At 40.4% G+C, this 25000-nt stretch overlaps 2 protein-coding genes across 7 annotated transcripts in view; one reads left to right on the top strand and one right to left on the bottom strand.

Annotated features, from left to right (window-relative positions):
* The window catches only part of LOC137986166 (TNF receptor-associated factor 2-like), a 75532-nt gene extending 72517 nt beyond the window's left edge, over positions 1-3015 (top strand). For all 6 annotated transcript variants that reach the window (XM_068833459.1, XM_068833451.1, XM_068833463.1 and 3 more), the window contains one exon: positions 255-3015. In XM_068833459.1, coding sequence (XP_068689560.1) covers positions 255-1331 — 1077 coding nt within the window. In that variant the 3' untranslated portion in view covers positions 1332-3015. The remainder of the gene's footprint in view (positions 1-254) is intronic.
* Positions 3016-5342: 2327 nt separating this feature from the next.
* On the bottom strand, positions 5343-24940 carry LOC137991934 (lutropin-choriogonadotropic hormone receptor-like). The gene is made up of 5 exons (XM_068836959.1): positions 24444-24940; positions 9418-9630; positions 9208-9279; positions 8406-8477; positions 5343-6804 (listed from the first exon to the last, which is right to left on the bottom strand). The coding sequence occupies exons 1-5, from the start codon at positions 24938-24940 to the stop codon at positions 5343-5345; spliced, it is 2316 nt and encodes a 771-aa protein (XP_068693060.1).
* Between the last annotated feature and the right edge of the window lie 60 nt (positions 24941-25000).

Raw genomic sequence — 25000 nt, forward strand, 5'->3', positions numbered from 1 at the left:
ATCTGTATTCCGCGCAGGCTCTATGTTAGCCTGTGCAGCTGACGGGTTTTGTCCGAGCGAACGAACACTCAGTAAAGCCGAGCGAACAAGCGGCGATGACGTATCGCGCTTGTTTGTTCGGCCTCGACGATTGTTCATTCGCTCGGACAAAACCGCCAACTACTCAGGCTAGCTCGTAGTGACATACTTTTAGCTACGTGTAGTGAATTCCAAACACCTGGGCACGCAACATAAGCGATTGTTATATTTTACAGGTCCTCAGCCAAAAGGAAAAGAAAGAACATTTGACGAAGGACAACATCCATCACAATATTCTCCTCCTTCAGTTTGCTGTTCGTGTCAGCAGAGAAATTGAATCTGTCCTGAGCGCTGATCCTAGAATTGTCTCCCGGAGACAACAACTATTTGTGAACTACGACAATGTCATTCAAGATATCCTTAACCAGATGCAAGTACATTCAGAGACAGGGAGAACTCTTCAAGAAAAACTGCGAGAACACAGTGAGAGGATTACATCGTTGGAAAGAAAGGTGGCGACAGCGAATACATCAGCTGGGTCTGGTGGGGCATCTGCTCAACGTGTTTCTGAGGGTGAAGGCAGCGCAATCAGTGCTGATATCACAAGAAGAGTGATAAATCTAGAGAACAAAACTGCAGACCACGAAGTACTTATGGTGGAAAACAATCGCACCGCGATGGAAACAAGTCGAGAAGCTGCCAATCTTAGGAGACAGCTTGATACTGTGCAGGATACTGTGCAGGAGACTACACGGAGGACAGAGCGAAGGATGGAGTCCATTGAGCACTCACTGGCTCTGAGGAACGTCACCGTTGCTGATCTAGAAGAGTTTGTGCGCCAGCAAGAGTTTTCAAACTACGACGGCCAGTTGACGTGGAAGATTACCGAATTTGCTCGAAAACGAAATGAAGCCGTGAGTGGCCAACAGGTGTCTTTCTACAGCCCGTGCTTCTTCACCAGTCGCTATGGATACAAAATGTGCGCACGGATCTATTTGAATGGAGACGGCATGGGGCGAGGCTCACACATCTCGGTTTTCTTTGTTGTCATGCGCGGGCAATACGATGCGTTGCTCCGGTGGCCATTCAGACAGAAGGTGACCTTCATGCTGTTGGATCAAGACAATGTAGAACACGTGATTGATGCCTTCAGACCTGATCCAAGCAGCTCATCCTTCCAGAGACCAAGAAGAGAAACAAACATCGCCAGTGGTTGCCCCATGTTCTGTTCCATCGCGGAACTGAATAATCATGCATATGTGCGTGACGACACCATGTTTTTGAAAGTCATCGTGGATACCTCGGATTTGTAGGAAAGGTTGGCCTGAGTGGAATGTGCGAAAAATGGGAATTGAGATTTGGAAGCAGACGCGTGCAAGATCCGCCATTCCTGACCCTGTTGCGTCCTCGGCGCCTTTCTCGCGCGCCTAATCAGGCTATAAACGGGTCTTTGCTTGCTTGAACCAGTGCTTTCAACCAGTGATTTTCCCGTAGGCCTGTAGCCTGACTGAACTCAACGAGTTGTTGCTAATGGCTGTATGGTTTCTAAGGAACCCGGATTGCATGTGTGTCGTTGAGACCCAAGCCTGTTAACTGACGGCCTTTTAGTTCTTTTTGAATACAAAAAACGATGAAATCTGGCGTCTTGATCAAGACCTGACAAAAAAAGTTGACTAGACAAATTTATGAAGTAACTCATTCATCCACTAACTCGGTTGTGTGAGACATGATTTTGTAATTTACCGAGGTTACCTGCAGTTTAATTTACGCTGCCTTGCAAGGGTTCGCGCTCACACTAGAAGAAGCAGTAATAAGTGGGGGATTTCTTCGACATGGAAATTGTATGCAAGACTGGTTGCATTTGCAATTCTTGTGTGAACGGTGTTACAATTTGACTTAATTCTCTGGTTGTAATATCTTCCCGCAGAGATAGAGCTTTTGATGAACCCTTTCCAAGGGTTTTTTGACAAACCAAAACTGAACCTGCGTTTCTATGAGTTCGGTTGTGAACAGTTTTTTTTCCAGTTTCTTTCAGATAGTTGAAAATTAAATCTTTGTTGATTGGCTTTTGTGATTCAAAGTAATTTATTCGAAAGCGTATGTTAGACTAGTGCAAGTGTTTTTTTTCATTCTCGGCGTAGAGTTGATTCTTTGGGGGGAAGGGGGGGGGGGGGGGGCTTTGAAGACTGTTACTTTCACCCTATAAGCTGGACGTTGAATTTATGAAATAAAGTATCAATGAGAATGTAGTACTGTAGTATTTCACGCACGAAAACTATGAAATACGGAAGTGCCGACCGATATCTACACGATCACTAGCCGGGTGTTTTTACAGTGGCATTCCAAAGGACATTGTATGAGGTCCCCCCCCCCCCCCCCACCCCCAACACACACACACACGCACACACCAGGCAAATAAGACATCAAATCTGTGAATTGAATGACGCCAGCTGTTTGTCCTACCCTCAAGTCTGTGAAATTCTGGTGATTTCTGGTCAGCAAGTTTTTTTTTTCTGGCAACCTCGTGGGCAGGATATCTTTTTCCCTCCTAAATGCTCTGCAGGATATTTTTTTTTTCTCTCATTTCTCTGCAGTATTTTTTTTTCCTCAAAAAAGTGTCGTGTTTACATTTACATTGTGGTTATTGCAGTAATAGTTCTAATAATTATGGAGCTGCAAAGCCTTAAAATGTTGTAAGCTATACAAAATCATTCTTGTATAGCTACATGTTTTCGGAATGTCATTCTTTAGAATCATTTAATATTACCTAATAACAATATTCTAATGTTATAAAGTGATGCTCCACAGGTAGATTTGAAAATGTTTAGCTTCTTAATTTAACAAAATAGCTAAAAATAGCAAAAAGCAGTTCAGAAATGCTCATAGCATGGTAATTGCTGCTAGAATCATTAGTGACAATTTAAAAGTGGACTGAAATCTCCAAAACAAATGTGAAAGCAGAATTAAAGTCAATTGATCACGCTCTAATTTGTTATATGTTGTCTTACATTATATAAGACATTGCAAAAACCTTATATTTCAATAGAAAGTAATTACATGAAAATGCTTCATTTGAAAAGGTTAAAAACGAACAAATTATTTTTCTTTGTCTAATAAAACTTGATTCTTCAAATAGAAAACTTTACCTCCATTACTGCTTGTGATGAGCCAACGAGTTTGGATACAGTGCGAGCCAGCAAGCCAGAAATCCCTGACCCAATAACCGCAAGCTACCTAAGGAACTGTAGGCTAACTGTAGTGCTAACTAGGCTAGCCAATGTGTAATTTAGGCTAAACGTAATGGCTTGCATGACTCCTATGACTTGGAGCCATGTGAACCGAGCAAGCAAGAAGTCCCTTATCCCATTATAAGGGCAAACCGCAAGCTACCTAAGCTAACTGTAGGCCAACCGGTGTGACGTTTAGGCTAACGAGAGTGTTATTTAGGCCAATCAATGTGTTATTTTAATAGGCTAACCAGAGTGGCTCGCTCCCTTGCAGATTATCCGGAATGGTTGGAGTTTTGCTGGGATTTTGTAAAACCTCCCAAGAATGATGAAATAGCTTTGCAACTTTTTTTTCTTGCTTGCAGCAGTGCAAGAATTTTTTTCCATTTCATTGGTGCTGCATGCAATTTTTGTCTTCCAACAAGCGCTTGCAGGAATTTTCGCGATTTTGCAAAAATTTTATACATTGAAGCATTTTAATTACGCGTTTTTGAGTAATACACAATTTAATAATAAATTGGCGGTACTACTTCCCTACCAGTTGATACACCCTATATTCCCGCCCTCTCTCATCCTTTCAAGACATGAACCCGTCCCTCCCCTGTGCGCTGGTGAAAAAGTTATGCTGTGACATTTCCACCAACCAAGTTGCATCTATTGGTTTCAAAACCGATAGCTTAATGGTCGACATTCGTAAACAAGAGGGTTTGGAAATTCCAGTAGAGGAGACATCTTCAAGGAACATGGAAGCTATTGGGCCAGTTAATGGACACTGTGCCACCTGGAGAGGAAACAGAAAGCAGTAGCGATGAGGATGTCCAAGACATTGCCTCAGAACATTAAAAAAAAATGATTTGTAAACGTTTTGCACGACATTTGATGTGACGCACCGTGACTTGTGGCGAGAGTACTAGCAATTCAGTTCCATCTTGTTCTCACTGAACAATCCGGGCGAAATATAATCGATTACTTCGACCCTCTCACATACTGAAAATGAAGCGTAAATGACTTAGGAAGCACCGCACCGACACACCGTAACTGTTACTTCGAGCAGCGCTCGCTAATAGCGCGTGTAAAACGTGTGACGCTCGGTGACAAATGGCAAGATGTTTTTCCATAATTATGTTCACGTGATCTCTTGTTCTTCGGCCATTTTCTTCTACGTTATCATTATCCAGGAGTTACTTGCGGGCATTTGGTGTGAAAACGTCATCATTTCCGTATTATTCCGTCCGCGCTTGCAGCTTTCTAGTAGAGGTTTTTCCTAGTACCACACACAACATATGTATAGCTATATCACTTTAACTCTATATATGCGCAAGCTACAATGATCCCTGCGGGGGAAAAGAGCTGGTCGCAAATCCTGTTGCGGAGAGTACAAAATAGTCAGCAAGATGTGTTGTCAACGTCTTTGAAGGTGAAGAAATTTACGAGTAGAATTTCAGTTCTATGTAAACTGAGTCGTTTTATAAAATAGATAATTGGGTCTCGTATTACATTAGTCTTAGTATTTTTAGTTTTTGGATTAATTTTTAGTGTGAACAAATACGCCCTCTGTTGAAACCAGCTTACTTGTTGGGACAGCACCTTTATTTTTTTGAGAGCATTACCTACTATTTATTTATATACTTACTATAGAGTGTTTTCACGTAACATCACGGCGGCCATGTTGGTGTAGCTAAACAATGGAACAGCGGCCATGTTGGTGTACCCAACTAATCCTCCAGGAGTTGAGCTCCATTATTATGCAAACGTTTTCTTTTGTTTCGGTGGAAAAACAAGGTTACTATTCTTTTAAGAATTTCTGACCCCTTTCCCAAAAGTGGAGGTAACATTTGCCCTAACTTCCGTTCAATTGGACTCTCCCGGGTGAGCACACAATATATTGGACTATTACAAACATTGAATAGCATTAAAAAAAGTATTGCTATAAAAAGTAGTATATGAAGTCTTTTTAACATATTAACTATCAAGTAACTCAATTGCACTACAGAAGTTTAAAGCCCTGTACTTCGTTGGTGTAGCCTCGCGCAAGAAACATCGCTGGAGATTTCAATCACAGTTGAGGTTTATCATAGTACCCGTTGTTGCGTCAGCTTAAAGAGCATCAAGTGAGCCTGCTGAGCGATATTGCTCGAGAAATGCTTCGTTTCTAAAAGCCACTGTTGAGTTTAATTCGAAGCCTTTGGTGGTAGTAAGCGTCCAAACGTTGGAAGGCTGCTGTTCAGATTGTTTCTCGCACTTGCAGTTAAATTTATCAACAAGAGCCTGTAACTCTTTTTGAAATTTTGGATGTCTGAATGCACAAAGAAAAGGATTTAAGCACGAGTTGAGAGAGAGCAACACTACAGGAAGCCATGACAACATGATGAAATAAAACCGCAGCTCTTTAAGTGTGTCAACTTTAAAAGCTTCAGCGAGTTCACTGTACCGGTACACAAACAGCAAAGTACAAACCATCGGGATTATAAAGAACAGAAAGTTAGTAAAAACCATCAGAGAAATATTTTTAGCTAAGGTGGCTTTTCGCTTAACACCTGCGCTAATTTCCGTTTTCTTGACGTAAACAAAGAGGTGGAAGTACAACGCAAAGCTTACAAGGTAAAAGACAACAAGTGAGCAGGTTACAGCAAGACCTGTCATAGAAGTGTCCCAAATCTCCGGTCCATCCGTGAATGGCATCATACAAGTGAACTCGCCATGATACCTCAAACCACCAACTTGAAAGACAGCCAAAAGTGAATAACCAATAGCAACGCACCAGATTCCTGCCAAACACAGGAGCGCTACCGACTTCCTCAGTCTCAACTCGGGCTTCATGCAGTGCACAATCGACAAGTAACGCTCCAATGTTGCTAAGAATGAAGTTGACACTGAAGTTATTTGAGCTGTTGTAAAAATAGCACCCATGACTGTACAGTATGAATTGACAAACACATCTATATCGGGGTATTTCTCTGTGTTCACGATAAATTCATACACAGTGAACCTGCCAAGCAAGATCGAGTACACGCCCATCATAGCGTCACAGAAGCCAATATTCCCAATGAAAATAAAGGATGTGCTTTTTCGCAATGATATTGAGCCGAAGCAAATGAAGACTACTAAAACATTTAGCATAAGCGCGATGACACCGAACATGTACTCAACGTAGAACAGTTTTCTTGGGAGTGTGTTGAGCGTCCGGTCATACGGCATGCTTATCTCCACAGATTGACAGTTTTCTTTCTCGCAGATACACTGAGGAGAGAACCCTTTTTCAGTAAAAAAGAGGGATTTTCCGTACTTGATTTCTTCTGCAAATTCATATTCTTCGGCATCCACTCTGCAAAACAGTTCACTTTCATTTAAACTTGACAGGAACTCGGTATTGATTAAGTTACATTCCCCGCATTGAGCATTCCACTTTATACCAAGAACTTTTATCAGACTGTCCAGACGAAAGAGATTGCTGCCTGGGAAGTACAGAGGATTTCCTTCAAAGTTGACTGATTCCAGGGACGGGAAGGTAGGGGAGATGTTACCCTCCCACTCTCTAAGGCTGTTGAAGGATAGGTCTCTGCCAGAAACAAAAATTAACAGAAAGTTTTTGAGTGACAATTATTTACATTTTTCCGGTTACATTTTGCGTTGTCTTTTACCTTGAGACATGAAACATTTCGTGGAAGTCTGCCTTGATAATTGCGTGTAAATATAGTTAATTCTTGAGGCAAATGTAGTTGTGACAAATTCGAAGAAAAGACTTTTTAGGCCGAAATGCGTTCTGATTCGAGTCTGACCAAGAGAGTATGAAGGTAAGAGAGGTAATCCCTCATATTGGCCCTATTCCCATCGTAATCCCTCTTACGAGATCCGGTATCCCGACGAGCGTTAACTGATAGCCAATCATATGTCCCCATTTTTACCAATGATGACAGCTGAGCGAATTCCCACGCAGTGATTCGCGTTTTTCGCGAAAATGGGGACATATGGTTGGCTATCAGACAACCCTCGTGGGAATACCGGATCTCGCAGGAGATCTAAAAATAACTTAAGAGGGATTACGATGGGAATAGGGCAAATATGAGGGATTACCTCTCTTACCTTCATGCTCTCTTGGTCTGACCTTTTACGCGTTCAAAATGGCGGTCCTTTAACAAAGAGCTTTCACACACAAAAAGGACGCCTTTAAAACATTTTCTTGTAACCTTCCCCTTCTCTCCGAAAAATAGAGAATCGAAAATGGTTTTATTTTCGAAGATATTTGTTCAAAAAGCGTGACCTGGTACATTAATCAAGTATGAAATCTTGCCTTCTTTTGTCTTTTTAACCATTTCCTCTCTCAATAAATCCTCTGTTCTATCCATGTTTTATTCGGACATAACATAATCTTTTTAGGAAGTTGCTCACTTTTAACCTCTTATTGTGAACTTACGCGACAATGCATGGAAAAGGAAATAAAAGAAGGTGTATTACAAAAGGTGTATGGAGAAATTATTTCTTATGCTACCTGAATTTAATCCAACCATTCGCAGGAGCTAAGCAAGTGGGGCCTCTGTCTCCACTAATTCCTTGAATTAACCCTTTCCCGAGTAAATATATTTTCAGGAACATGTTTTTTTCCCGCGAAAATTATCACAATTCCCTTGACGCTGAGATAGCTCTGTTCAAGAGAAAATGAGGGGACAGAGAGGGAGGCTAAAGGCGTTGGCCGGGATATGTTATGTCCACGAAAGTTATTTTTAGACGAGCAGAAGTCTTTGTTCTAGCGGAAGTCTGTCTCCTGAGACGTCCGCATGCAGTCTTGCCTCGCTCTCAGGTTCTTAGTGAAAAGAGAAAATGATGGCGCACGTGGAAGGCTGATGAATATATATTTTCTTTCAAACATCGGACCGAGGTTGGCCTGCATGCGGACGTCTCGGAAGACTTCCGCTCGTCTAAAAATAACTTTCGTGGACATGACATATCCCAAGGGCTGGACCGGGAGCCTCCTTCTCTGTCCCCTCATTTTCTCTTGCTCTGTTTTGGTTGGCTTTTACAACAGTGGGCGCGCTGAATCTCCCAAGGAAGGCGTTCTATAAATAAATCTACTCGGGAAAGGGTTGTCTCCTTGGCCAAGTAAAGGAGATAGAGGCTTCCCTTGATTAGTTTCTGCCATTCACTAATGAAATAAACACTTACAAGCAAAGAAGATGGGGCAGTAATGGAAACGAGGTTTCGTTTAGGTTCTCAATGTTGTTGCCTGAAAGCAGCCTAAGATAGAAGAAAAACAAAGCAAGTCAGTACAGTAATTAATCTTGACAAGCACAGTTAATAAAAGTATTATGATGTTAATTTTATTCGAATCACTGTCATTAATGATACTTTTTTCTGTTTTGCTAGAAACTCAACTCTATGCGCATGCGTTGCCAAGATAAGGGGCAGAGGGCGCAATGGGGAGGTAAGGCTAACAATGAAATTTCAATAGGCCATTTTCGAAATATGAAATTTTCAGCTTGATAGTGAGACAGTGAGGACAAAAACAATAGACACACATTGGAATGAACGTGATAAAAAATTTCATATCATCCACTTTCCTTTGTCTTTGTCCTTTAAACCTGTCTTTCAAGCTGAATTTTAATATATCGAAAAAGGGCTATTGTTTAGTTTTTGGAGTTTGATTTCGTCTGTTTTTCTTGTCTTGAGTAATAGCACTACGTACGTTTTGCGCAATACGTTCCCTTGTAATACTGCCACCTGTTTTGTGTGGTTTTGGCATAAAAAGGTTGATCACATTTCAGCCTGCGAGCAAGCTCTCTTGAGGAGGTTGGAGTGGGGGAGGAGAGAGGGGGAAACTTTCCTCTCTTTCCTCCCCCAACCCCCACCCCCCCGGGAGAGCTTTACCTCGGGCTAATCACCCAGTTTTGGTCTAAATATCTTCACTAAATCCGATGGCTGTATAATAGTTATCGTTTTACAAATGTTTTATAAATTGTTTACTTACAAAGCCAAAATGTTTGTACTTTTATTGAGTACAAAATAAGGAACTTCAACAAGCCCGTTCCTCGACAAATCCCTGTTTTTTTGTGAAGGAAAAGAGAAAAAGAACAAAAGTTATGGTAGGTAAGTGGCATTTCAAGTATTTTCACACCAATAGTTATTTCACAATTCAAAGTACAGTGAAAATACGGAAGCGCCAGAGATCTGTACTTACAAAACTGAGGTGTTCTTTGGAAGAACAAAGGTCTCGCGTAGTTTCACTGTTGATACGTCACATTTAGCGACAGTATAGTCATCCACTTGTGAGCAATTGCAGCCATGAGAACATGGACGCCAATCTGTCTTATTCCGCTCGAGTGTTTCTCCATGCAGTATCACACCGAAATGTACAAAAACCAATACCGACAACAGGATAACCATTCCACAACTGATAGGAAAAAAAACCCAAAAGCAAAAACAATATTACATTTTTGCATGCGTTGCATACGTTCGTCAAAACAAGTTTACTAAGTCGATTTACCGGTTCAAATTTAATTTATTCGTCCTTGGCGCTGGACGGCGGCTCCCTCAAAGAAAGTAACGGTTGCTCGCAGCAGTTTCTTTCTCGGGAAGCGTTGGAGAAACCAACTGCTCGCAGGGTAAAATAGTAATAGTAGTAGTAGTAGTAGTAGTAGTAGTAGTAGTAGTAGTAGTAGTAGTAGTAGTAGTAGTAGTAGTAGTAGTAGTAGTAGTAGTAGTAGTAGTAGTTGTCGTAGTAGTAGTAGTAGTAGTAGTAGTAGTAGTAGTAGTAGTAGTAGTAGTAGTAGTAGTAGTAGTAGTAGTAGTAGTAGTAGTAGTAGTAGTAGTACTAGTAGTAGTAGTAGTAGCACCGCGGAAATTCACTTGCACATATGCATTCACTAGGACAAACATACGGTGGCCCAGAAGGGTCACACATGCAAATTAAAAATGTTGCTGCAAATTAAAAAGAGTACATGCAAATTAAAAATTGTACATGCAAACTAAAAATATTTACTGTAAGAAACAGACAACTTTTTTAAAAGACATGTTTGGGCATGCTTATGTCATCATCAGTTTAATGAGTTCCTAAGTGTGAACAGTTATAAAGTCTACGGGTAGATGAAAAAATTATTACAACATGACGTAGTACAAAAGCGGGTACTATTTACAGTGTGACACCAAACATCAAGGTGTAAACTAAAACGTGAGAAAAGTGTTGTAATGCTGCAATTGTTTGTTAAGTTCCGGTTTGATCTTATTTATATAAAAAGCTTCTTTGAGTTTTAAATCAATTGAGTTGCTGGCAGAATCCAGAACACTAAAGCAAGAAGGGGAGTATTTGTCCTTATATAAAGGAGATGTGTTAAAATGCTTAAAAATATGCGAGTTTTTATCGCTTTCCGTGTGTTCCTTTATCCTGGTAGAAAAGTTGCGACTAATTTCGCCAAGATAACGGGAATTACAACCCGAACAAGAAAATTGGTAAACTACCATGGATTTTAGAGCAACAGGAGTACGATCTTTAACACTAAACATGTTTTTAATTTTGAATGAAGTGAAAACTGATTTGATAGTTAGGTCAGATTTGCAAAAGCGCGTAGTAAGTTGTCGGAGTTTAAGTTTCGCTATTTTGGAATAATGGCCGACAAAAGGGAGTTTAAGATAACGTGTATTATTGTCATCATTAGAGTTCCGGCTTTTTTGAGAAAAAGACCCGTCAAGATACCGCTTGAAAGTTCTGTCAATAATGTGCGAGGGAAATGAATTACGATTCAAGGTGTCAGAAAGTTTATTAAGATCGTTTTCAAGGCCGGAGGAGGTGTTGTTGATTTTACTATTGCGACCTTATAAAAATAATTACCTGCAAATTAAATATAGTACATGGAAATTAAGAAAGATTGTGCTGCCAATTGAAAATACTACAGTACATGCGAACTAAAAATTCGAGGCAACGTAACAAATTCGTTGCCTGAATCGAAAAAGAGGGGAAAATGTCATCGTTAATATTTGAAATTTCACTGTATTTGTAACATACTGCAAATAAGTAAACAAGAGTTGCGTTAAATTAGCTAAATACCTTGCTGTTTATTGAAATAGTATTGAAGCAAAAAGAAAACGTATCGATGCAAATTAAAAATGAAAAGTCTTGCGCGCGCATTGGAATCCATAAGGTACTGGGACGAGCTACTGGCTGGGGCGAGCCATGAAACCTTGCGAAATGGCGGACGAAAGATCGCTAATACAGAACTACTTTCATCTTGGGTATGAAAATGATTTCATTTTGCAATTCTTGGTCGACTACCATGGCATTAAAATGAGCTTAAGTACGCTAAAACGCAGGCTGCGAGATTACGGCTTGAAAAGAAGAGGAAACGAGGTCGATGTTGACCAGTTGCGAGATATAATCAGAAATCTGGTCAAGCACTAGGATACAGAGTAGTGTGGCACTCTTTGAGGCTAGTACATCCATAGGCAGCCCAAGCTCGCGTCACTACAGACAGCCGTTGATAATTAAACGCGTTACAAGACTTTGTATGGGAAATAAAATACCGTCGATTATGAAGCCTAAAAAACGCTCAATTTAACGTTCATTCAATAAAAGGAATGAAATGACTCACCTCTGGTGTATTATTGTGCCTTTTGGAGCTTATTTTACCGTTTCGGGAATTCCGTGTTTTCAATATTCTAAGACGAAGTCCGTGTCCCCAGTAGCTCGTCCCAGTACCTTATGGATTCCAATGCGCGCGCAACACTTTTCATTTTTAATTTGCATCGATACGTTTTCTTTTTGCTTCAATACTATTTCAATAAACAGCAAGGTATTTAGCTAATTTAACGCAACTCTTGTTTACTTATTTGCAGTATGTTACAAATACAGTGAAATTCCAAGTATTAACGATGACATTTTCCCCACTTTTTCCGGCAACGAATTTGTTACGTTGCCTCGAATTTTTAGTTCGCACGTACTGTAGTATTTTCAATTGGCAGCACAATCTTTTTCAATTTTACTATATTTAATTTGTACTATATTTAATTACTATATTTAATTTGCAGGTAAATATTTTTAGTTTCTTTGTACAATGTTTAATTTGCATGTACTCTTTTTAATTTGCAGCAACATTTTTAATTTGCATGTGTGACCCTTCTGGGCCACCGTACTAACATACCAATGATATTATGGCGACTGCTGTGCTATTTCAACAGGAGTCATAGCAGAGGTTGTATCAGTCATCACTTTATTTGGATGGTTATTATTGCTAGTGCTACGACACTAATATTATGATTTTTTTCAGTTTTTAGGACGGATTGGCTTTTTTTCAGCCTTTTTGAGAGAAATCAATAAGAGTGCATCGTCATCTTGCATTGAAAGCATATTGTCAATTCTGTTTTCCTTGTCATGGAGATTTGCAAACTAAATAACAGTCAGGGGCACCCAACGTCAATTTTCGGAAAATATATGTTCGGAAGACGATTTGAAATCTAGAATTTTCGGAACATTTGTTGTAAAATTTCTTGCTTGACTGCCTCTCCTAGGATTTTCGAACATCTGAAAAAATGGTATAATTTGCCCACTTTTAACGGATTTTTACCCTAAAAAGGTAACCTAGAATTTACGGGAGCCTTTTTTTTGGCTCCCTATAGTAAGTTTTGATCCCTATAGTTTTCGGATCATCACTAGACTTTCAGCTAGGAAATCCGAACAGATAAAAATTTTCAGGGGATAAAAATATGCCTATATCTACCATTTAAATACTAAAATACGTTTAACAATGCTATGTTTAAGTGGTTTTGAACTATGTTTTCGTTGGGTGCCCCTGTTGCCGCTAAGTAGGTACCAGTCAGCGAACAACACTGTGAACTGAAGTAATGACAATTACAACTTGAAAAATTCAATGTGAAAATTTTCCGCTATCATTTCTGATACACTATTGAAGTCTTGAACATAAATTGCAGAAACTACACAGCAGTAGTTCAACCAATGTTATCTTCTTCTTCGATCCAACGTCGCGAGTCCTTCTGTTACTTATGCTTAAATCATTTCTCCCGGGTTAGAGGTGTTTATTTCCATTAGTAGAGAGATTAAGCATCACGTTTACGGCAAACGGCAAACGTCGGACTAAAATTTGCGTTTTGCCAAATGTGGAAGAAACTCGTTTGATATGAGCTCATTTCTTGGCTGTTAGCAGCAGGTATCAAGTGACTTTTTAAAAGAAAGAGACGAGTTCGAATAAGATAATTTCCATGCTTTTATGACAAGCAGCAGCCCACCGTTTCGCGTTTGCCGTTTCACATAAAAGCGATGCTTAATCTCTCTACTAGAGTGATTAAACGTTAACTGATAGCGCTCTAACGAAAGATAGCTTTTGTCAATGCTTACATTACGACGAGTCGCAGCGAGCGATTACTCTTGAAATTGCTCTCTTCCAGGTACTGAATGTAAATAAGTGCTACAAAATTTGCTCTGTTTACATCAAATAGAACCAGAATACGCGTTTAACGTTGAAGAAGCTCAAAGAAATATAAAGGATCGAGTTTGTGGTGAAGAAAACCAACAAAATTACTTGCTTGGTTTTTTAGTTGGTCTATATAAGTAGAAATTTACTTGGTCTGCTCATCAGTGCATCACGGACTATGATAAATTGCTTTCAACTCCATCATTCAGAAATGGTTTCATGCTCCTCTGATTAGAATAATAGTCATGAAATCGTGAAACTTACAAAGTTAAAATTTATCAGGGGTGATCTGTAAGGACGAAAAAAAAGGCCGGCGGCCTTTGATACTCACTGATTAGTGTTCGTCCGTTTAGCCTTCTGTTAAATGAGGTTTAAATATGTTTGAGATAAAGGCCACAGTCATCATGTTTTAAAGGAGCGTGGGCGGAGTTAATGTGCCAAGGTTCCAAAGAACAAAGCTAGTCAGTTAAGGATGTCACTGGTTGCTGGTGATAATTTTTGAATTTGCCCACAAAGTTGTATGGTTCGTTTGGCAAGCATGTACGTTATGACAAATATAAGTTTTCCTTTTTGCAAAGAAAAAAAAAAGATTTTTGGTACCCTTTTTAACGCTTACTAAACACTGCTATTTGGTTTTTCTCTTGTATTATACGTTTTCTAAATAATCATATATAGTATAGAATCAATAGGGTCTGTTCGTTGTTTCCTCTGCCGTACAGGATCCTTAAGTTGGCAAAAATTAATATGGTCGGTTTTCGGGGACTTTGTGGCAAGTCCATTAATCGAGTCCTCGTCAAGTACAGAGTCACGAGAGGGACTTGACAAGTTTCCCACCTCAGTGTGATTTCGACCGAATCAGGAAATTTTTGAGGTTTTGCTCCAAAACTGCTCAAAATGCTGAAAGTCAACCATAGCACATTCTGATGACCATATTATTATTATCATCATCATCATCATCATCATTATCATTATCATTATCATTATTATTATTAATATTATTATTATTATTATTATTATTATTATTTAAAATGAGGCGCAGAAGACATTAAAAAATGCCTAAATTAATGAATTAACTTTCAATATTTCCAAAGGTAATAATTGTGGTTGTTTTTTTGTTCACGAGTTTGCCAAGCCTTTGCTGCTATTATTTATGGTCTTTTTCTTAGATGTATTTATTGTAGTTATTACATTATGCAAACTTGCGTATTTTACATTAATTGCATTCCTTGTCCAATCATCAGTTGCCAGGCATGTAATGACAAATGTCATTTTAACTACTTGACGATTCTTGTAGTTAAAATCGCCGAGTTTTTCACAACTGTCATGAAATTCCCTAAGGGTGCGTTCGATTGACTGTATTCCGGAATAGGAATACATGGAATAGAAGTTTGAAATCGTTCATTTTTACGGAGATTCACATTAAAATTGTCAAACACCTGCTAAAATTCTATTTTAAACATATCCTATTATCCTTGCTGCTTCAAAACGCCAGATACAACGTTTTAAATCATCACTCCACGTATTCGTATTCCGGAATAGGGCCAATCGAACGCACCCTAAAGCGGGACCTACCCACCGCGTAACATGACCCCTAGTCGCCGGTTGCGACTGAGTTTGAAATGGACGGAGATTCCTTAATGCAACACAGAGTTTATAAGCTAAGAATTAAGTGCTTTTAGAGGGAACTACGCTTTATCAGCCTTATCTGAAAAGATTTTTTAACGTACGTGAAACCATTTTTTTTAAAAATCCTCATAAACTCAGAACATTCTGCTCTCTTATTTAAAGGTTTTAATTGACAGGTGACTGATTTAAAACCAACGGGATGCCCTTTCCACAAGGGATGTACATGAAGAAAAAGAAGTGAACAAATCACAGAGACAATAGAACCAAAATGTTTCAATCTCCAGGAGAGAGGGTTGACCCCTTTTTTTTCCTACTGGCAACTTTACAATATTACGTTAAAAAATTTAACTTGCTTTCGCCTAGATTAATATCGTTGAGGATTACCTTCTATCTTTTTATCTCTTAAAATGATTTATTTTACTAGATATATGGGGCATTTGAATATGTTGAAATTTATATACACCTTGTAAATTTTAAATGTTGCATGTTAACGCGTTTTTCTAACTTAAACCCTTACCTTGCGATTTCTTTCTAGTCATCTGCTTTATTCGAACTAAAGGCCAGGGTGTTTGTAATAAAGTTTCCTATCCCATATACTGAAGAATAAAGATATTAAGCGAATACAGCTTTTGATATCTTTCAAATGAAGCTGAATCATTGCATCTTTTTTTTGTTTTTTGGCCAAAATGAGATCTATTAGATGTACAAATGGGTCGTTTGTAGCATCTACTTATTTTTAGAAAGAGGCTGTTTAGGCGTTTTATTAACACCGGCTGTGCGAAAAGTCTTTTGTGCAACTTCAGTAGTCATATTGAAGAATGCTTAATTAGAAGTCGTAAGGAAAGACATTGCGCACTAAATGTCAAGAGGTACGCGGTTATTATAAATAAACGTTCCTTTTTTTCAAGTTCAATTTCAGGTATTGCTTTTCAAGGAGTCTCAAGAGCTTGCAAATTTTTGGTCAAAAGATAGTTTTTCATTTGTAATGTTATATTATGAAGTGGAAGTTGCTATGGAAACATCAACGTAATTAATTTCCTTGAAAATGACATACTCAGTAGCCAGGTTTTTTTAAACTTGGCACTTATTGATAGTCAGGCACAGGACATTAAAAAAGTACATAAAAAGATCAGGTGGGATCACCTTGCTTTTTTTCGCTCGGGCGCTGCATGCTATTTATTCTAAGAGTTTTTTTTGTGAATGACGCGAGAAGCGTTCGAAACTTGATCAAATGGAAAAATCATTGTTATGTACTTAATTAAGCAATAGAGGACTTTTTCCGTGTTTACAAGGGGGGAAATGGGAGAATTCGAGACAGTTACAGTTATGCAAAACCGACAAATGAAGGAAAATGCTGTTTTTTTTTTACTTCTTGATTGAAACAGATTTTCTTGATACACGCTCATATTTCCTACCAGCTAATCAAAACGCGTTTTCTGATAACAAATAACCAATCAAAGTTCTTGTGATATCACAGCCGTGTTTATATCCTCTCATTTAAATACAGCTATTGACCAATGAGAATGTGCGTACTATCCTAATCATTTTATAAAATACAATACGATACAATTTAATTGACCACTCCCCATAGGTGCTTTTCAGGGCCGATGAAACACAATCACGACAGCACAGAACATTCAACAACAACAGTCAAGAATCCCAACTGGCCGGAGGCAAGCTAGTTGGCTTTTACAAGTGCAGGGACTCACCCGGAACAAATTCGATCAGTGGTTAGAACATGTCTTGAACCCGATTGATCTCAAGGCACCCGCCCTAAGCACTGAGCTGCACTGCCTCCTCAAATAAATAATAATAGTAATTATAAAGCGCTAATACTAATTGATATTCTATAGCGCTGTTAAAAATGAATATTTACATGAATGAAAAATTACTATGTAAATAATAATCATATAAATAAATGACTAATTATAAAAATCTAATCTATATAAATTTGTTTTGAGTTCCTTGTTCAATGTTTCAATTTTAGTTTGATTTCCAATGCTCAGTGGAAGATTGTTCCATAGTGTAGGGCCAGCTTTAAAGAAAGCCCTGTCTCCAAATGTCTTGTACTTGGTATTTGGGGATCTGTAGAATGCTGTCCTGATTTCTTAGATTATAGCATCTAGCAGTTTTCGGCCTTAAAAGAGGCACCAAATATACAGGGGCCATTCTATCCTCTACTTTATAGTCTAGAAGTAGTATCTTGAACATAATACGATATTTCACCGGTAACCAGTGCCAATCTTCCAGTACTGGAGTAGCAAAAGCCACTGAATATTACTGAAAATGTGAGCCTTTCAAATTGCGCGACCTTGCAAAGAAATGTAAGCAAATTGTGGGACCGCTACATGATCACCTCACACTCAGTTTTTGGCTCCAAGACTGCGATCATCATTCTAATTTTTCATTTAATGTCCATTTCGTAGTTTAAACATGTAAAAAAATGATAGCTAAGTACCATTTTATCAGGCCTAAAACGGGGGTCAAACTAGTTCTAAAAATAAATGAATAGAAGGGAGGAACGTTCTCCACTTTGAGTGGATTGGTCTTTGGTGAGCCTCTTTACTATCCTTTTTCAATGGTCAACAGGATCCCTTTTGTTAGTTAGGTTTTAATTAAGTTTCGCTCCATTTGTATCAGTTACTATAATTTTCAGATTATCATTAGAGTGGTGAATTTGCGCTATACTGAAACGTCAAATTCCAGTGGAATTGAATCAGTGCAAACCAGATAAATTACTGAATGGATTTAAGTAGGTTGTTGTGCACAGGGGATTTGATCGAAGAGTATATGTCAAGTGAAGCTATGTCAATGTTAAGTCAAATGACCTACGTACGATTGTTTTGCCAAGGCTTAGGTTCCAAATGTCTTACTTGATTTAAAACTGTTCTGTTGTTGATATGAATCTTTTTTGATTTCGCGTTTCTATGATCATGATGAGCAGGGGGCGTAGCCAGGGGAGGGTTCCAGGGATTCCGGAACCCCCCTCTTGAGCCAAGGAACCCCCCTCTCCTATTTTTAGCAGTGATTTTATCCCAGCAAGAGTGTAATGGACTCTCGATTCCTGAAATTCTTCGTTTTGTTCTATGCTTACAATAGGTGCGGTTACACGGGGCACTTTTACCGTGGTAAATTGCCTTTTTACCACGGGAAACTGTATTTAGTAGTGTGACCGACGCTTCCCGAGGTAAATTTCCCGTGTTAAATATCCATGGATACGTCAAAAAGATCAGTGGAAGCGCCCATGACATTTCACGTGGGAAGTTGGAAGGGTGTTTTGATGCCCGAGGTACAAGAGCCAATCGCTATGCTGATGAAGTTGTGATTAAATTTCCCGCCAATGAATTGCGTGAGATTTCGTTTTACCTCGGTAATCTTCGTAACGTGTGACCCCTAGTTAACACGGTATACCAAAACCCAAGTGTGAGGCACCGTGGGATAATTTACCATGGGAAATGGCATTTACCATGGTGAGTGTAACCGCACCTAATAAGTACAGTGAACGTCATTGTGTTATCTATTTGCGTTTCACTTGCATTTTCGGAGACATGAGACAGAAATCCTGACATTGAAGCAGCGCTGGAGTTTTATGAGAACGACCTTCCTTCTCCTCATGTGGTTGATGTTGAGCTCCTGCGATGGAAGAGAAAGTGGTGCAGCACTGAGGATGCCGACCTCCCCACCAGTGCAGTTCAGACACTCGCAGCATACACCTTATTCCAAAATGGCCCCCATTTTAGTATTCTTTTGTTTGATTACAAGTGGCCCTGTTGGCCTCGTTCAAGGTTAAATATTCTTTTGAATTCTACGTTTTAAAGCGAGGCCAAAAGGGCCAGTTTACAATGAAACAAAAGAATACTAACAGGGCTGCCATTTTGAAATAAGGTGTATGCGATCGAGAGTTCTTTCCTAACATCCACACCTTGACCTGCATGTTGTGCACGTTGCCGATGACGTCAGCTGAATGTGAACGCTCATTCAGTACACCAAGAAGATTAAAAACATACCTGAGGTCGACCATGTCAAGCCAGCGAGAGGCTGGGCTGGCGTTGATGAGCATCAATTACCACCGAGACATAAATATCGTGAAAGCGATAAACACGTTTGCTCAACGGAAACCAAGGCGTCTTATGTTTACATAGCGTAAACGCCAAAGTCTTGTATTTTTAGACCAACCGTTTTCGTTGGAACCAATTTGGAACCCCCCCTCCTAGAAATCCTGGCTACGCCCCTGATGAGATCAATCATTCAATTACCGAAGAAGATCTCGGCTATAGACTCTTAAACGCTGCACAAATACTTTGAACTTTCTACCCCAATTTTGGCATTTCACGTTGGATATGTGATGTTCCAACGTTCTAGTGCCCAGTGTCACGTGCATCACAGCTTTTAACTGGATCACTTGTGAATGATTCTCCGCCACAATGTTGCTTGAATTTCTGCCGCCCTCTCCTCTCCAGCTATCATGTCACTCGGGGACTGAGAGGTGATTTAGCCAGCGTAGTTAGGAGGCAGCTGAAACTAAGGTTAGCCACACCGATGACCCTGGCTTTGTTCTAAAAGAAATTGAAATTTCATATCGTTCGACGATGTTTCTTTTTTCGTAGACTCGAATCAAAAGTAGACAATAAGGCTACTCTGTCTTCTCAAGCTTTTCGTTTATCTCTGTTGCGTTTTGTGTTAATCTGAAATTGCTATTCAGTATTATATCGAGTTTCATCTTATGTATTTTGTATAACCTAAGACATTCTAGCAGTTATAAATGCTACTTTAGCAGTAACGAAAGGAAAGCTTCATTTATATGACCAATTTTATAAGTGCTACTATGAGCAAAAAAATCAATTTTTATTTTTCTTTGAAACAGTAACTGAACAAAGTTTTTAAGCCTTGATTTCAAAAAGACACCTGTTTATTTTAACTGGAATTTCCCTGTTTAATGGTCCGCCATTACTAACTTTAAAATATTGAGAAAGCTGGATCGAGGAGAAAATGACGTCGAAGACTCAAGTAACAATGTAATGCGTGTATACACAGCTGAATCAATATGCAGCACGGGAGTTTCGCGCTTTCAGAGTCGAACACTCTCCTTGAAGCTTACTGTAAAAAGCAGCATTAAACACGAAACTATTTTTCAAAAGAGGGCTGGCAATTAACTTTTGGAGACACGTGGAGACGTTTTATGCAAAAATTTAAATCGACATGTTCTGAACGTCTGGCGTTAATTGCAAAGTGTTCAGTTGGAAAAAAAGTTTGTTAATAATGAGCTAAAATTTCAGTCAAACGTTAACTTTGATATAAATAACTGTTGGATCACAAACCTTGCAGTGGTTCTGTTGCTATATTCACCAGCGTTTTTTCTTTGATCCTAGTTGGCGGCTGCTCCCTCCTCACGGGTTCAATGAGTGGAATCGGAAAATGTATTATCATATAATCTCACCAAACAAATGAAATGCAGTAAATGATCGGCTAATTTGAAGAATTCTGGATTCTTGACTGCTCAACCATCTTAGCTCGCTAGATTCGCAAGAAAGTGTTTTCTTTTACTTGATCTGCGAGTTTTTGCTAGCCGGAAAGAAATAAAGAAATTCAATATTCGCATATCAAATCTGTAGCGGAGTTCAACAAACAAATTTCACAATAGCGTTTTGTAGGACCATTCTTATTTAAATTTTGCAATTCCCGTGGGGCCAGGCAAAAGACTTATTCGTGCTTAATGCTTTATAGGGGTTGTAAGGAGAATATAAATTCTCTGCTATGTCACTGCGTTCCGCCGCAGGGAAAACGTTTAAGTTCTAATCAGCAGAAAGGCAACAACACGTTGAAATAGGAAGGACACGACCAGTTGTGTTTATTGGGGACGAGAAAAAGCTAACATACAAGAAATAAAGTAGTGGCGGAGAAAAAACGAATTACATCACTGTAAACTACGAGACTAAACGTAAACAGCATACTAGAAAAATTAAGCTCGGCAAGGTGCGAGCGGTAAAACTGGCTGTGTCGAGTGACTAACGCGAGAGGTGACAAGGCTTAAATACCGAGATGTGGCGTAAAATCCCTAGAGGATCAAACTGCGGCCATTAATGCAAATTCCGAACATAAACACATTTCTCTGCTATGTCACTGCGTTCCGCCGCAGAGAAAACGTTTAAGTTCTAATCAGCAGAAAGGCAACAACACGTTGAAATAGGAAGGAAACGACCAGTTGTGTCGAGAAAAACAAAGAACGAGAGCGAGTGCGCGTAACTCAGAGACCTATGCGCGAAGTAGCAAGAAGCTGTCGTCGGAGATTTTCACGGCAACATAATTCCTTGGCAGAGTCAGATTTCCACCTGCCGTGGTTTTTAATGACGTGATCGGGAACTCCGCTATTAAGCGCAGCCGAAGCGCCCCCTATCCTAAGCGAGTGCAAACCTATACCCGACGTATCAACACCGATGGCCCGAAACTTAGCCAAAACGACTTCCCTCGCCCTGGTGTAAGACAAACTCGTACCGGAACGAAGGGAATAACCCTTGGAAGAGGAAAAACTAAGGTTTTGAAAGGCAAACTCAACCGAATCAAGATTACGCTTAGCCAGCACGGCATAACGGAGCAGCATAGCGCAGGGGCATGTGGGGGTACCTGTACTAGCGATAACTAAAGTACACCCTTTACCCAATTGATCAACTTTGCTTTTGGAAACGTAGAGCTCAATATGATCTTGAAAGAAAGAAATGTCAGACCACCTAAGACGACTTAACTCGTCAAAGAGCAAAAAAACCAGCAAAAGCAAGCAAACAAAAACAAACGTCTCTGATATCCCCGAGGGATGCTGAGGGCGTAGCAAATCTATTAACTAACGCGACTAAATGCTCAGGCAAAATGGGTACCCTATTCAACTTAGACGGTTTCGAAGCAAAGCGCTTACAACCTTCTAGAAGAGCCAGAAGAAAAGCTGATTTACAAGGATTCGAGACCCCGCAGTCATTATGAAACAAGCTTATACTGTAGAACGCTGAATGGAGGAATATGAAGACCCCGATTGAACTAACGAAATTAAATACAAGACTCCGTGTTCCTCTTATAAATAACCTCTGGGAAACCACCAGCCCAAGATTTCCAACGTTTGAAACAACCGTGGTAGGTCTTGAACGTGCTAGGAGCCTTGCTGTGGGCAAGAACCGCTGGAATGTGCGTACGCAGGCTCTCCAAAGCCGGATGGTGAACACGTGATACCCTGGAACTTGTAAACAAATAAAGGAAAAAATAAGGTATAAGAGAAATGAGGAAAAAATGGTAGACGTGAAATACCGATTGCAATTTATTAAAAATACCTGACGGGTCAGAAATTCTATGATGCGGGAAACTGAATCCCGAGGGTGACCTAGAGAAAAGAGGTAAGGCCAAAAACTAGCAGAAAGCCATTTGGGGGCCATAAGCGTACCGCGCGCGCGAGACGTTTCCAAATGCGCTAACGTACGCGCGACAAGAAAGGCTGGAGGAACCAAATAGTTGTTAACACCGCCCCAACTGGCACTAAAAGCGTCCACGCCTTCCCAACTGGGACACCAGAACTTAGAGTAAAAACGCTCCCACTTAGCGGAAAGAGAGGATGCGAAACGATCGACGTCAAAAGGACCAAAAATACTGCTAACATGTTGGAAGAAAATAGTGGAAACAGCCCAATCATCATAATCAACAACGCGGCTGACCGAATCCGCGTAAGAGCTGAGTGAGCGTGGGATCCACTCAATTCCAAGTGAAATATCATGTGCGGCATAATAGGCGAAAATTTTGAGAGCTAAAGCATGCAAACGAAGGCTGTTGCTGCCCTTGGCGGAAATAGACGCCGCGTTCTTACTATTCGTAAAGACCTTGACCACTTTGCCCGTAAGGGAAGCCCGAAACGATTTCAGGCAGTAAAGAATGGCTAACAATTCCCTGGCGTTACTATCTAAACCGGACTCCAAAGAGGAAAACGCTTGAAAGAAAAGATCGAACTCCTCGCTATCAACGCGGAAGGCACACCCACCGCAGGCGAAACTGCTGGCGGCGGAAAACACGAGAGTCACGGGAAGCGAATATCTGGTGAGAGACCTCCCATTGAGTCTGGCACAGTTAGAAAGCCAGAAATCAATTTCCTGAAGGCATTCGGAGAAAAACTGATAGGACCTAAAATCCAAAGGACAATCCCACCCGCTGTGAAGTTTGACGAATGACTGGAGGAATCTGGACATAAGGAGTGTAATGTTGCCAAAACCCCGGGTGAGGGAAATAATTTGCCCTGTAACAGAGGCAACCACGCGTGGGGTAACGGAGCGAGACCCAGATTTTAGTGATAGGAGTGCCCTAAGCAACTTGACAATGCGGCGGTGAGGAATAAATATGCAGCCACGCGAAAGATCCCAGACGATGCCCAACCATTCTAAAACCTGGGTAGGAACCCAAATAGATTTCTCCTCATTGGCGACCACGCCCGCATTGGCCAAATCGGATCTAACAGCCGAAGCAGTACTCTGAGCTACCGAAAAATCATGGAGGCATCCGGCCCCGTCGTCTAAATACAAGACCAAGGGTATGCTCCGGGAGCGCCAATGCTTAACTAACGGCCTAAAAACCTTTGTGAACACGTAAGGCGCTGGCGAGAGACCGAACGGGAGCACGGCGTAAACAAAAAACCTGGGCTTTACAGAACTACCGAGGGGCCACTGAAAGCCTAAAAATGTTTGAGATTCCTCATGAATGCTTACGTGGTGATACCCAGACTTCATATCGAATTTAAACATATAACCTGGCGAGTGAACGTAATTAAGAAAAGTCCTACTATCCTCCATTTTAAACTTAACTTTGGGAATAAACTTATTGACGTGACGGAGGTCGAGAATAAGCCGGCACTTTCCCACAGAGCTAACGGATACCGTTAAAGGATTGACAACCGTGGGAGGCGTAAAAACTTCAATAACAGAACCCACAAGAAGCAGATCAGAAATAGCACTGTCAACAAAACTGGCGTAATCTAAGGCAGACCTATTGTTACAGAAAAACGCTCTAGGAGGCCATGAAATAAAAGGAATGCGCCACCCCAAAACGGATGACATAAAGAACCCAAAGGGAGGAACCGATGCTAACCCAAAAATCAACCTTGCTCCTGAGCCTATCCTTATAAACTATGGGCGCTGACCCCTGCTTATACTCAAAACCACGAGAGGACAAACATTGTTCGTATTCAGAGTCGAAATAGTACTTATCTTGTGAGAGTAAGTCAGCAAACTCCTCCTCCACACGGGCGTTGACATCACCCGCCTTCGAGCCAGAATGCGAAGCTGAATAATGAACGCCTAGAGCGCCGGAAGCCTCCTGCTGTAAAGACGCCATAAACGAATCTTCAGGAACGGTTAACGGCGCCTCTGGAACTAGCTGGCAGCTGGCTAGATGAGCAGCCGACGTGAAACCTTGCGAGACGGACCGGGCACTCCTTCCACCAGTGGCCTGAAGAACCGCAGTATCGACAAGGCCCTCGGGTGAATTCACGGTTAGTGGTGAAACTGTGTTGGTTTGTCGAAGAGGAAGCGAACGGCTATGAAAATTGCCAAGAACGCTGGCTCCCGTTGAACTGCCTTGAGTAAGGGGAGAAGAAAGGTTGAGCTTGACGATTTCGGACCGCAAATCCCTCAACATTACGCTTCTTTCTTTGTCGAACTTGATCTCTCAGAGCCTGGCTCTCTGCAGCGCGAATTC

The sequence above is a fragment of the Montipora foliosa genome, chromosome 2, assembly GCF_036669935.1.
Source record: "Montipora foliosa isolate CH-2021 chromosome 2, ASM3666993v2, whole genome shotgun sequence".
Taxonomy (NCBI): Eukaryota; Metazoa; Cnidaria; class Anthozoa; order Scleractinia; family Acroporidae; genus Montipora; species Montipora foliosa.